The 14204-nt window shown below is 48.3% G+C and overlaps 1 protein-coding gene across 1 annotated transcript in view; it reads right to left on the reverse strand.

Moving 5' to 3' along the window:
• Positions 1 to 202: 202 nt before the first annotated feature.
• The window catches only part of kcnd2 (potassium voltage-gated channel, Shal-related subfamily, member 2), a 194201-nt gene continuing 180199 nt past the window's right edge, over positions 203 to 14204 (reverse strand). The window contains 2 exon segments of the mRNA XM_056277683.1: positions 203 to 380; positions 13675 to 13913. Of these exon segments, the coding sequence (XP_056133658.1) occupies positions 203 to 380; positions 13675 to 13913 (417 nt within the window).

Raw genomic sequence — 14204 nt, forward strand, 5'->3', positions numbered from 1 at the left:
GTGGACAAACCCCTCATTTCCTCCACCTGCTGCCTCACCCAAAAGCCCCCAATCCCCCCCTTCCCCAGCGCCCTGTACCCATTCTGTCTTTTTGGGACAGGGCGGGTGTCTCTCTCTTTCTCGTTCTACCTCCCCGTCCTCTCTCCTCCCCTTCTCCGACTGGGTAGCTTGGCTCAGTGGGGCTGAGAGCGGGTGCCGGGGTCTAGAGGGCGGACACCCTGACGATGTTGGCCTGGGAGTAGTCGGTCGAACTGGCTGACTCATCGCCCTCTGGTGTAGTGACCGGCGGGGTGGGCATGCTGATGACGGCAGCTGTGATGTAGCGCTGGTCACAGTTCAGCGGGACCGTCTCCTCAAATTTAGCGTTCAAACTGGAACGACTGGAGAGTTGACATGAGAGAAAGGCAGTCAGAGAAACAAAGAAACAGAGAGAGAGAGAGAGAGAGAGAGAGAGAGAGAGAGAGAGAGAGAGAGAGAGAGAGAGAGAGAGAGAGAGAGAGAGAGAGAGAGAGAGAGAGAGAGAGAGAGAGAGAGATGAATAAAGTTTAGAATAAGTCAAACACTCTTTGTGTGGTGTCTGTTTAAAGTTTAAATCCAGAATATTTCATCATTAATACATATAATTAATGATGCTATTTGATCCATCTGGACCATAGTGTTCGGCTACATAATACTAACTGGCATTTTCCCCACGGTTGGAGACACTTTCCAGCCCCTGAATGTGGCTGCTGAAATTTTTGATCAGGTAGGATTAACACAGGTGCCACAGCAAATACATTCCTACCCAAACCGGAAAAATAACTGCAACATAATGACAATGTGGTGATGATTCTGTTGGACAAACAACCAATTCTACAATCAATATTGTAGAATATATCCATATATGGCACTTACACATCTAATCAATACAAAGCTAGAGATAGAAAGGAAAACACTTTAGGTATTCTTTTAATCACCACATTCTTCTTCAGAAGTTTTCACATCTTAGAGTTAGAAACAATGCACTGCTCTGGTTCACCAGTTACCTTAAAGATAGACAGCAGTTTGTGTCCTACAGTGGAACCAATTCCCCCTTTCTTCTCATACTCTGTGGTGTACCACAAGGCTCAATTTTGGGGCCCTTGTTATTTTCGATATATATATATATATATATATATATATATATATATATATATATATATATATATATATATATTAATGACCTCCCCAATGTTTCAGACAAGTTGTCTAAAATTTTATTTGCAGATGACACAAGTGTCTTCCGTTCACATAAAGATTCCAAAGCTATAATTAAGGTGTTAAATGAAGAACTTAATAAGCTGTCTATTTGGTTGAAGTCCAACAAACTATCACCTAACATAAAAATAAAAATAAAACAACAAGCTACATCTTTTTTGATCGTAAATCAGGGATGTTTAACTCCTTGTCTAATGTCCCCATAACTACTGTGTTCTACATGATTCATTGGCATTCTGTGTGTAATCCTTATCTTGGAAACCACATATCAGGGCCATAATCACGAAAATGGCCAAGAGTATTGGTATAGTTGGCAGAATCCATCACTTAATCAACGCTGAGGTAGCCACTATGTTATACTATTCAGTGATTTATCCGTATAGTAATCACTGTAATTTAGCTTGGGCTAGTACTCATCAGACCAAACTTGAGCCCATATACCATCTGCAGAAACGAGCACTTAGAATAATAAATTGTGTATATCGAAGACATTCCTCTCAGCCTCTATTACTTTAATTAGGTATCCTCAGTGTTGATCAAGTGAACCATCTCCAGATTGTTTTATTTGTTCACAATTCCTTAAAAAGAACCCCCTTTTTTCCATGACATATTTGCATACAATTATAATTTTCATACATTCGTCACACGTAGTTCTTCTCTCCTTAGACCCCCCACCCCCATTCCCGTACTTACCAATCTCAGTTTAGTATATTCTACCGAGGGTCCAAAATATAGAATTATCTGCCTTTATGTTTTCTTAATTTGGCTTCACAGCAGTTTAAAAGAGCCCCAAAGTCACTTCTAACCAACCAATATCTTCCATATGGTCTGCCTGTATAAGCTGGGTCCAACCAATATTCTCCTTTGTCATATAAGTGTAAAAGGCTATTATATATATCACTGGTGTGTGTGTGTGTGTGTGTGTGTGTGTGTGTGTGTGTGTGTGTGTGTGTGTGTGTGTGTGTGTGTGTGTGTGTGTGTCTGTGTGTGTGTCTGTGTGTGTATGACTTTGACTGATTCATTGTACTGCTGTAACATGGGTGTTTATGGGAAGCATTTTATCGGGTGCTGTGCTGAACTGTGTCTCCGTCTCTAGCTATGTCTGGAATTATTGATAGATACACACAAATTGTGCAAACCACATTGCTGTAATTTTTTCCTGTAGTATGCTGCCTGGAGAATGTCACTTTTCAAGCCCCTTGTAGGTTTTTAGGCAATTCTCCTTCACATTGTGTTTTCAATCATATATTGTATCTTTTTTCTTATTTTTCATGTAAAGAATCAATCAATCTATCAATCAATCAATATTGGGTGGGCAGCATGGTGGCCCAGTGATTAGCACTGTTGCCTCACAGCAAGAAGGTCCTGGGTTTCGAACCCCAGGCCATCCCAGGTCCTTTCTGTGTGGAGTTTGCATGTTCTCCTCATGTCTGCGTGGGTTTTCGGCCACCATCAGAAATAAATGCATTTTAAGGTTAATACTCCTGCCTATGCCCCTGAGCAAGGCGATGGAAAGAAGAACTGGAGTTGGTTGCCGGGGCGTTGCAGCTGCCCACTGCTGCTATACAATAGGATGGTTACATGTAGAAGACATATTTCGTTGTTAGAATACAACGTCGAATAAGGAGGCTTGCATACTACTTTAGAGCAGTGTAGTATGTAGTATGTTGTAATACATTATATTACCTGTGTTATATTACCTGTGTTATATTACCTGTGCTATATTACCTGTGTTATATTACCTGTGCTATATTGCCATTACCTGTGCTATATTACCTGTGTTATATTACCTGTGCTATATTACCTGTGCTATATTACCTGTGTTATATTACCTGTGCTATATTACCTGTGCTATATTACCTGTGTTATATTAGCTGTGTTATATTACCTGTGTTATATTAGCTGTGCTATATTACCTGTGCTATATTACCTGTGTTATATTACCTGTGCTATATTACCTGTTATATTACCTGTGCTATATTACCTGTGTTATATTACCTGTGTTATATTACCTGTGCTATATTACCTGTGCTATATTACCTGTGTTATATTATCTGTGCTATATTACCTGTGCTATATTGCCTGTGCTATATTGCCTGTGCTATATTGCCTGTGTTATATTGCTCGTGTTATATTGCCTGTGTTATACTGCCTGTGCTATATTACCTGTGCTATATTACCTGTGTTATATTACCTGTGCTATATTACCTGTGTTATATTACCTGTGCTATATTACCTGTGTTATATTGCCTGTGCTATATTGCCTGTTATATTGCCTGTGCTATATTGCCTGTTATATTACCTATGTTATATTGCCTGTGCTATATTGCCTGTTATATTACCTATGTTATATTGCCTGTGTTATATTGCCTGTGCTATATTGCCTGTTATATTACCTATGTTATATTGCCTGTGCTATATTGCCTGTGCTATATTGCTCATGTTATATTGCCTGTGTTATAATGCCTGTGCTGTATTGCTCGTGTTATATTGCCTGTGTTATATTGCCCGTTCTATATTGCCTGTGCTATATTGGCTGTTATATTGTTCGTGCTATATTTCCTGTGCTATATTGCCTGTGTTATATTGTTTGTGCTATATTGCCTGTGCTGTATTGCTTGTGTTATATTGCCCGTGCTATATTGCCCGTGCTATATTGCCCGTGCTATATTGCCCTGGCTACATTGCCTGTGCTATATTGCTCGTGTTATATTGCCTGTGTTATTTGTCTGTGCTATATTGCCTGTGCTATATTACCTGTGTTATATTGTTCGTGCTATATTGCCTGTGCTGTATTGCCTGTGTTATATTGTTTGTGCTATATTGCCTGTGCTGTATTGCTTGTGTTATATTTCCCGTGCTATATTGCCCGTGCTATATTGGCTGTTATACTGTTCGTGCTATATTGCCTGTGCTGTATTGGCTGTTATATTGTTCGTGCTATATTGCCCGTGCTGTATTGGCTGTTATATTGTTCATGCTATATTGCCCGTGCTATATTGGCTGTTATAGTGTTCGTGCTATATTGCCCGTGCTGTATTGCCTGTGTTATATTGCCTGTGTTATATTGCTGGTGTTATATTGCCTGTGTTATATTGCCTGTGTTATATTGCTGGTGTTATATTGCCTGTGTTATATTGCCTGTGTTATATTGCTGGTGCTATATTACCTGTGCTATATTGACTGTGTTAGCTTTGACGGAACAGGTGGAGCTGCTGACTTATGAGCTGATGGAACACCAACCTCAATGGCTGCTGCGCCTTGATTGTAGTTTTTTATTTTTTTTATTTTTTTTGGGACCCCCCTTCCCTTTGGGCTCCAATTGTACCTGGCCAATTACCCCACTCCTCCCGGTCTCTGCTCAACCCCGTCTGCCGATCCGGGGAAGGCTGCAGACTACCACATGCGGCCTCCCATACAAGTGGAATCACCAGCCGCTTCTTTTCACCTGACAGTGAGGAGTTTCACCAGGGGGACGTAGCGCTTGGGAGGATCACGCTACCCCCCGCCCCCCCCCCCCCCGAACAGGCGCCCCGACCAGAGGAGGCGGTAGTGCAGCGACCAGGACACATACCCACATCCGGCGTCTCACGCGCAGACACGGCCAATTGTGTCTGTAGGGACGCCTGACCAAGCCGGAGGTAACACGGGGACTCGAACCGGCGATCTCCGTGTTGGTACAAGTAAGTAAAGGAACTTAATTGTGTTAAGTTCTGTGAAATGATTTTTTTGTGAAATGAGTTCACACAACTTGACACAATTACGTTCATTTACTTTAAATTCATTTACTCTACTTTAATTTCCCCCAGGTAACCGGTTTTCTATTTTTTTTTAAATTTAAGTAAACTTAACTTGTAGACTTTACAAGGTAGGCAGCGGAACAGACCGCCACGGACCCCCCCCCCCCCCCGTTTGTCATTCTCACTGCGACAGGGGGCGCATCTGGAAATCCCGGATTCCAGCTTTAAACGGATGGATTAGTGTCAGAGTGAGGATGTCTTTGTCGATCGATCGATCAACCAATCAATCAATCGATCAATCAATCAGGTTGAATTTTTATAGCGTTTTTCTAGCTGCGACAGCCACTCAAAACCGACGTGCAGAAAGACGAGTAAATTTAGAAAGCCAAAGAAGCAAAGAAGGTCAAACATGTTGCAGACGAAGGACAATAAGGACCTGGGTTGGAGCACTGAGCACTACTGATACAGAGAGAGCGAGAGAGAGAGAGAGAGAGAGAGAGAGAGAGAGAGAGAGAGAGAGAGAGAGAGAGATGGAAAGTGGTGATCACTGTTACATAGCTCCAAGTGGGTTTTCCAGCTGTCCATGTTTAGGCGAGGGCTCCCAGACCAGCGAGACCTCACACAGCCCCACCACAGCTGGACATAGCCCGGATTCCAACCGGCTGACTCAACATGAGAATGGAGCGTCACACGCACTTCTGCTGCTGCCCCGTCTGCCTGCCTGTCTGTGTGTGTGTGTGTGTGTGTGTGTGTGTGTGTGTGTGTGTGTGTGTGTGTGTGTGTGTGTGTGTGTGTGTGCGTGCGTGTGTGTGCGTGTGCGTGTGTGTGTGTGCGTGTGTGCGTGTGTGTGTGTAAGGCTCTGCTCACTTCCCCTGCTCATATGAGCGGCTCTACTCACGCTTCTGCGTGAGCAGCGGTGAAGAGGAACTTTTAAGCTCTTACAACGCACCACTTAACCTTAGAAAACCGCTTAAAATATCTACAACCATCTTAATAATACTGCTGGGAATATATATATATATATATATATATATATATATATATATATATAGTATATCACTCATATATTTTCGGAATGTGTGTGTGTGTGGTGTTAGTGTGTGTGTGTGTGTTAGTTAGTGTAGATAGCGGGACCGAAAACTAAAGCACTTATGATCCTAATTCTTTTTGGAGGTGGTAGGTATTGTTCCAGAGAGTAGGGGCAAAATCCCAGAAAATTAAAATTATGCATGATTATGCATACATATGCAAAATATGCATTTTTGCAAAAATGCACTTATGATTTTGATGCGCTTATGATGCACTTTGGGGTGGGTAGGTATTGTTCCAGAGAGGACCAGAAAAATAGCAGAAAATTAAATAATTATAATAATTATGCATAATTATGCAAAATATGCATTTTCTAAAAATGGCTAAAAACCACTTTTCTCGGCATTTCAGATGATTCTGAGCATGTTGGGGGAGGGAGTTGGATTGGGGGGGGGTTTAGGGGCAGGGGGAAGGCGGTTAGCTGGCAGGATGAAGAGGAGGGAGATTTAGACGGGTGGATAACCAAACCGCTACATTGTAGCGGGGTTCTTCTAGTATATATATATTTTGATCTAAACTTAACCTCGTCCTGATAGTACTTAGCAGAACAGATTGTCCAGACCAAAAGATTCGCGCTAACTTGAACCATTTAGGACTTTGAGCCGGAACTAAAACTTCCGGTTGAGAAATGTCCAGTTAGATTTATAATCTCTTGTGTTCAACTGTTCTTGTGTTGTCTAGAAATGCTGTTCTTAAAGACAACATCAAGTAAACAACGACTTGTTTTTCTTTTTTTTGTGGGGGGGGTGTCCCTTTTTCTCCCCAATAGACGGTTTGCACGACTGTAGTCCACGGACTTCCGGTTTCTACTGCAGCGGTCATACCAGTTTCCTGTTTGTTGGCGCGTGCTATTGACAATGGCATATTTTTGGCGACGCCTGCAAGATTTACCATGGATACACGGCAACCACACGCACACAACTGTCCACACACTATCACCTGCACCTCCCAGCAGACGGGGGAAAGGTTTCAAGATGTAAATATCAAGTTATGAGGATGAGGAGGATGAGGAGGATGAGGAGGATGAGGAGTCTCACCCTCATAACGGTGTGGAGGTGACTAATGGTAAATCTTGCAGGCATCGCCAAAAATATGCCATTGTCAATAGCACGCGCCAACAAACAGGAAACTGGTATGACCGCTGCAGTAGAAACCGGAAGTCAGTGGACTACAGTTATGCACAGAGCCTCTTCCTCTTCCGTCCCGGTCGCTGCTCCACCCCCTCTGCCGATCCGGGGGGGGGGGGGGGCTGCAGACTACCACATGTCTCTTCATGTGGAGTCGCCAGCCGCTTCGTCTCACCTGACAGTGAGGAGTTTCACCAGGGGGACGTAGCACGTGGGAGGATCACGCTATTCCCCCCCGCCGAACAGGCGCCCTAACTGACCAGAGGAGGCGCTAGTGCAGCAACCAGGACACGTACCACATCCGACTTCCCACCCGCAGACACTGCCAATTATGTCTGTAGGGACGCTCGACCAAGCCGGAGGTAACACGGGGATTCGAACCGGCGATCCCTGTGTTACATTTCCAGTACTCCAAAATGGCTGAGAGGGTTATTGCATTGTGACATCATCCACAATAGCTCGCTGGAAAAAAGAAAAACGATGGAGGTGCATTCCCCGTGCCAATCCCGGACAATATGACCCCCTGTGGTCATATGTCCTCCCACCGACCCCGTATTGGCACGCCCACCGGAAGCGCTATTCCTCTTTCCATCTCCAACTAAATGAGATCGGTCGATGGCTGTTTCTCTCTCGCTGGGACTAAGAGTAAACCTGCAAATACGCAAGTAATCTAGTGATATACTGGTATATTAGATACTAATTTATAGTTAACTTACCTTTTATCGCCAAGATGTTCGTTAATCCGGTCGATGTGGCCGGATTCTACGCTTGGTGCGGGTGTGTTAAACCGGCGACGCTCCAATGGGACCCCCATCCGGACTGTGTCTCCCATATCCCGCATGTTCACTACACGGGCTACTTGAGGGATGTAGACCGTAATGGCTAGGTGGGCTGCCCTGTACCGTCAAAGATGGGGACTTGCAGATCCCTTCGCACTTGCTAACGAGGCGGCTAGCATGGTGCTACCTAGCTATAGCCATGGGGCGGAGGCTAGCAACATCCCTCCGATGCTTCCTAGCTACAGTCACGGGACGGCGGCTAGCATTAGCATCCCTCCGGAGCCAGAGGCTATCCCACCATCCGGGGTAGTTAGAGAGGACTGGACCAATGAGATCCTACCTCTCCCTGGTGAATCCGGGGCATGTTATTCGGCGGGTGCGGAACCCGAGGATTCACTGCCTGAGGAAGTAGACGATCAGGGCGTGGAAGACGACCAGCCAAGTTCGTCTCAACCAAACAAAGATGGCGACGCCATGCAACGTGGGTCCGAAACATTCCTCGCCAGTTTCCGCGATCTGTTCGCGCGAGCGGTCAAGTCTGCCGACATCGTTACCGAGCCGGGCAATCCTCAAGATCCGGTGGTAGCCGATTTTCCACGAATGGCAGAGAGGGTCAGGGACTCCACTCTACCACCTTATCCTCACATCGAACGAGCGTTTAAGCGGGCGGAGGCGGATCCGCTACTTAAATCGTCCTCAAAGTTCAGTCAGAAGGGGGTTGACGTCTTAGCAGTCCAGGTTAGGTACCTGAACTACAAAGACTGGAAAATTCCGCAACCAGAGAGGGACGTTTTATCGTTCAACCCTAACAACAAGGTGGGGTCTCGCGATACTCCCTAACACCCTTCGCAGTGGGGCCAACAGGTGGATCGTTACGCGTGTGGTGCATGGCACGCCAGTACACGCGCAGCTGGACTCGTCTCAACGGCTGGAATGATAACGGCGTACATGCGCAAGCTCTGCAGCCTATCAAACGTCGAGCAAAGCAAAGCCGCCATCGCTACAGCAGGTATCGACGGGGCCGAGTTCGGTGACGTAGTGCGCAGCGAAGCAGGTTGTGAGTACATCTTGGAAATGGAACGCATAGCTGACTCCCTGGGATCGCTGCTATATTCCATCGCTCTAGAGTGCGGTTCTAGCGCAGCTGCCTCCACCCTTTCGCGCAGACGGGGTAAAAGAGGAATTCTGCAAGGAGTGGATGGCCCACTCCTGCGCAGGGTACCAGGGCCTGTTTGGAAACGACCCCGGACATTATCAGCAAATACAAGGCCGCCCAGGCCGAGCGCGAAACCTTGCACAAGGAGCTTCTCCCGATGATGAAGAACCCGCCTACCCCTAAGCCCGCGGTGGGCAAAGGGCAGGGGGACAAGCCTGCGCGCAAGCAGAAATGGAGAGAGACTTATCCAAAAAGAGGTGGTAAAGCGGGATGCGGGCGTGGACAGGGCTCACGTCCAAACTCCCAGTCTTCCACAGAACCAGCGGCCAAGGCGGCCAAGCCGGACAGCACAGACACTTCCAAGAAGGGAGCTGCCAAGTGACGTGTTTCGGCAGGATGTTACGACCCACACCAACAGACTGATTCCAGAGCCGTCTCCGGCGATATAGACGCTTGTTCAGGGACACAGCGTGCGCAGGGCTAAACACTGCGCCTTTTATTTTGGTTTCTGATGCACAGTCTACTTGTTCCATTCCAAAGGTTGTGAATGTGAATAAAAGTTTTTATGTTGGTGATGATGGTGATTGCGTATTAAAAGGTTTGAAACGCAAGTCTGATTGTCTGTCTGAATCTTTAGGTAAAGATGCTGATAACAATGTAATAACATCCCTGCTGGAAATGTTGGATAATAATGACATGAGCGCAAATGCGCCCCTGGGAGGGGACTATGATGCGACAATGTTTAGTCTCTCTGATGGGTCAAATGGCAATTTGGAAAGGTTCAAAACGCCAATTCCCCCATCTGGGTCTCCTTTACAAGGACGAAGCCCCCCCATGGATGCAGGGCATGGCGGGCGGGGCTTCCCCAGACCCTTTACGCGCAACTTACGCGCGCTACCTGAACAGCAAGGTACAGGAGGCAACGAGACCTCTGTCACGCATGTTACACAGGTGGAAGGAATTGGTCCCGTCGGCTTCTGTTTTGGATCAGATAGCTCACGGACACCAAATCCTTTTCGAGAACGGTATTGTACCCCCGTACTTGGGAATAGTGCATACGGAACCGGGGTCGGTGGCCGAAGCACAAATCCTAGACAACGAACTCACAGAGTTACTCTCGAAAGGGGCAATCACGGTGGTTCCTCCCCTAGAAAGAGAAGACGGGTTTTACAGCCGTTACTTTCTGGTCCCGAAGAAGGATGGGGGCATGCGCCCAATCCTAGATTTGAAACCCTTCAACAAGTATGTAGAGAAGGTCAGTTTCAAAATGCTACGCACACCGGTTCTGCTGTCAATGGTGACACAGTCCGATTGGCTAACTTCGGTCGACCTAAAAGATGCTTTCTATCATTGTCCGATTGCGGAAAGACACAGAAAGTATCTTCGGTTCTGTTACCGGGGTCAGTGTTACCAGTACACATGCCTCCCGTTCGGATATCGCCTCTCTCCTCTGACATTCACAAGGTGTGTGAAAGCAGCGCTCGGAGTGTTGATGCGCAAAGGTATGCGCTTGGCATGGTTCCTAGACGACCTGTTGGTGTTGGCCCGGTCGCCGGAACAAGCAATACTCCATACTCAGGAGTTGATGGAATTCATGGAGTACATGGGTTTCACTATCAACATAAAGAAGAGCGCGCCATGGCCTTCGTGCCAGGCAACGTATCTGGGTCTGAGTTTGGATACGGTATCCATGCGCGCAACCCTTACGCAAGAGAGATGGCATTCCACCAGGACCACGTTAGCACATTTCGTCCCGGGGACATATGTCACTTATCGGATGATCAGGAGGCTGCTGGGCCTTCTGGCATCGGCTCACCAAGTTGTTCCTTTAGGTCTGTTGTTCATGAGGAGACTGCAATTGTGGTTCGCAGTTCACTTCTTGAAATACGGCAACGAACGCCGGTACAACAACCATCTTATCCTGGTCCCGCGCGTGGTAGCGCAGGACCTAGACCACTGGAACAGAGCCTGCGTGGACATGTCTGGGGTCCCTATGGGCCCCAGGGGACCCGAGGTAACGATTTATACGGATGCGTCCCTCTCGGGTTGGGGGGCCATCCTTGGCTACAAAACAGCGCGAGGAGTGTGGCCGTCCGGGGAGAAGGTCCACATCAACGCGCGCGAGACGGAGACGATTTGGCTGGCTACCCAGCATTTCGCTCAGGATCTCGTAGGCCGTCACATGCTGATAATGACAGACAGCATGACGGCCATGGCCTACATCAACCGCCAAGGCGGTATGAAGTCCAAGCGTTGCAGAGAGTTGGCCATGCAAATTTGGATTTGGGTCAACAGCAACGCGCTATCAATCAGGGCGCTTCATGTTCCTGGGAAGGACAACGAAGCAGCGGACATCCTCTCGAGAGGCGGCCCGCATGCGGACAATTGGAGCCTCAACCCAGCCATAGTGGCTATGATCTGGGAGAGGTTCGGGGTAGCTCAAGTGGATCTGTTCGCATCGAAACTCAATTACAAGTGCCCTCGTTGGTACTCGACGCTCCCGTCCGACCTAGCGCCGTTGGGGGTCAACGCGCTTGGACTAGATCCATGGCCCGAGGAGATACTTTACGCATTCCCCCCGCGCAGGTGCCTCCTAGACCTGGTGGTCAAGTTCGAGCGCACAGGGGGTCGGCTAGTTCTCGTGGCCCCGCACGAACCGAGCACCCCGTGGTTTCCGCGAATAGTGCCCTGGATAGTAGGCGAGCGGTTCGACGTCCCGGAGTGGGCGGACGCGCTCACGCAAGCAGGAGGGCTGCTACGGGAGGGCCCCTGGATAGGAGGCTCCCGATTAGCGGCGTGGATGCTTACAAAGCCAGGCTCTTAGCTATGGGACTTAGTGCGCAATTGATTCGTGTCATCTTAGCGGCGCGTAAAGACTCCACGTATTCCAGGTACCAGGGGTACTGGAATCGATTTGACCAATTTTGCGCTGAACGCGACATGGACCCTTTGTCAGTAGGGATTGGCCCTATACTGACTTTTGTGGAGGTCTGTAGGAGTGATAGACTATGGTCTTTCTCCTCGGTCAAAGTCTGTGTATCGGCTCTCACGTTCTTCCGGGGGAAGATCGAGGGTAGCACGGTTTTCACGCACCCGCTCATGACGCAGTACCTGTTGGGTGCTAAGAAGCTCTCAGCTAAGGAGCTTACGAGAGCTGAAACTTGGGATGCTTCCCTTGTTCTGCGCGCACTAGAGAAAGATCCCTTTGAACCCATGTCTACGGCAGACATGCGTTATGTCTCGGCTAAGCTGGCTGTGCTCTTGGCACTTACCACCGCAGCGAGGGGGTTGTGAGCTCACTGCACTCACCATCAAGGGGATGGTGTTTTCTGGTGATCTGATGGTCACGCTCTTTACAGACCCCAGCTTCGTGCCCAAAACTGTGTCTGTCCTGACGCGTAGGGCCCCGGTGGTGATACACGCGTTTCATCCGTCACCGGTGGCTAGGGATGAGAAACGCTTGCACCTCTCGTGTCCTGTACGGGCTTTACGCATTTACATGCGGCGCACAGCAGATATTCGTAGGTCTGACAGGCTGCTGTTGACCTACAGAGTGAGCAAACCAGGTTATGCCCTTTCCACCCAGAGGCTAGCACACTGGCTGGTGGATGGTATTACGGAGGCGTATACCAAAGCGGGTAAAACAGCTCCTAAGCTGAAGGCGCATTCTACCCGAGGGACTGCTACGTCGATAGCTGTGTTGTCAGGTATCGACTGGGAGGTCATCCGCCAGGCGGCGGTTTGGAGTGGTGAGACCACTTTCTTACGGCAGTATTACCGGCACGTTAAGGTGCGGTCGGTTGCCGACGCTGTTCTGGAGCAGGCCTCTTAGGATGCTCTCATCAGAACGCGTACCCCTTCCCACCAGGGGTTTGAAGGGTTCATTGGACGGCTAGGGAACGGAGGCACGAATCCTGTCGTTGTTCAATGCAATAACCCTCTCAGCCATTTTGGAGTACGTGATTTGTAACTTTGGGTTCGCTTCGCGAACCCAAAGTTACAAATCTATTGTTATATGAACAACGACAAAATGGCTGAGAATAGAGCCGTTCTCCTCCTACCCGGGCCACAGGTGTGGTGCTCATTTAGTTGGAGATGGTTCGACTTACAAAGAGGAATAGCGCTTCCGGTGGGCGTGCCAATACGGGGTCGGTGGGAGGGCATATGACCACAGGGGGTCATATTGTCCGGGATTGGCACGGGGAATGCACCTCCATCGTTTTTCTTTTTTCCAGCGAGCTATTGTGGATGATGTCACAATGCAATAACCCTCTCAGCCATTTGTCGTTGTTCATATAACTAGGGTTTGCTTCGCGAACCAAAGTTGTCAGGCAACGGAATAGACCGCCACGCTACCCGGACGCCATAAAACCAACTTCTCTACCTTGTTAACCAAGTTCCCCAGTCACTATACTGTATTAGGTATCTGTTGCATGGCTGCTGCATTTGTCCACGTCTTTGTGTAGTAACGGCATCTTAAAACGTGTTACTCTAGTTAGTACACGTCACGCGCAGGGCCAATCATAAAACAGGTCCTCCATGCCAACCTGTTGCACTGGGGTCTCTCCCTGATCTGGATGGTGCTGAGCTCCTGCACGCTGCCGTGCCGGCCGCCGGACATGTTGGAATTGGGCACGTTGAAGCTCTTCCTCTTCCTCCGTGAGCAGCAGGAGGAGAGACCGTGGGACATGGAGGAGGAGATGGAGGAGGAGCGGGAGGCCGGCTTCACCATGGTCACCTCCATACAGCTGGCCTCGTACGTCTTCTCGTCCACAAACTCGTGGTTCTTAAGGAAGCAGAGGACAGATGGAAACCAGACTGTGACAGTGGGAGTCCACAGGAGGACAAGGAATGCTGTCACACACACACACACACACACGCACGAGCGCGCGCGCGCGCACACACACACACACACATATATTTTTTTGGGGGGGGGGGATCCCCCCCTTTTCTCCCCAGTTATACCCGGCCAACGACCCCACTCTTCCGAGCCGTCCCGGTCGCTGCTCCACCTCCTCTGCTGATCCGGGGAGGGCTGCAGACTACCACACGCCTCCTCCCATACATGTGGAGTCAC

This window comes from Lampris incognitus, chromosome 3 (assembly GCF_029633865.1).
Source record: "Lampris incognitus isolate fLamInc1 chromosome 3, fLamInc1.hap2, whole genome shotgun sequence".
Lineage (NCBI taxonomy): Eukaryota > Metazoa > Chordata > Actinopteri > Lampriformes > Lampridae > Lampris > Lampris incognitus.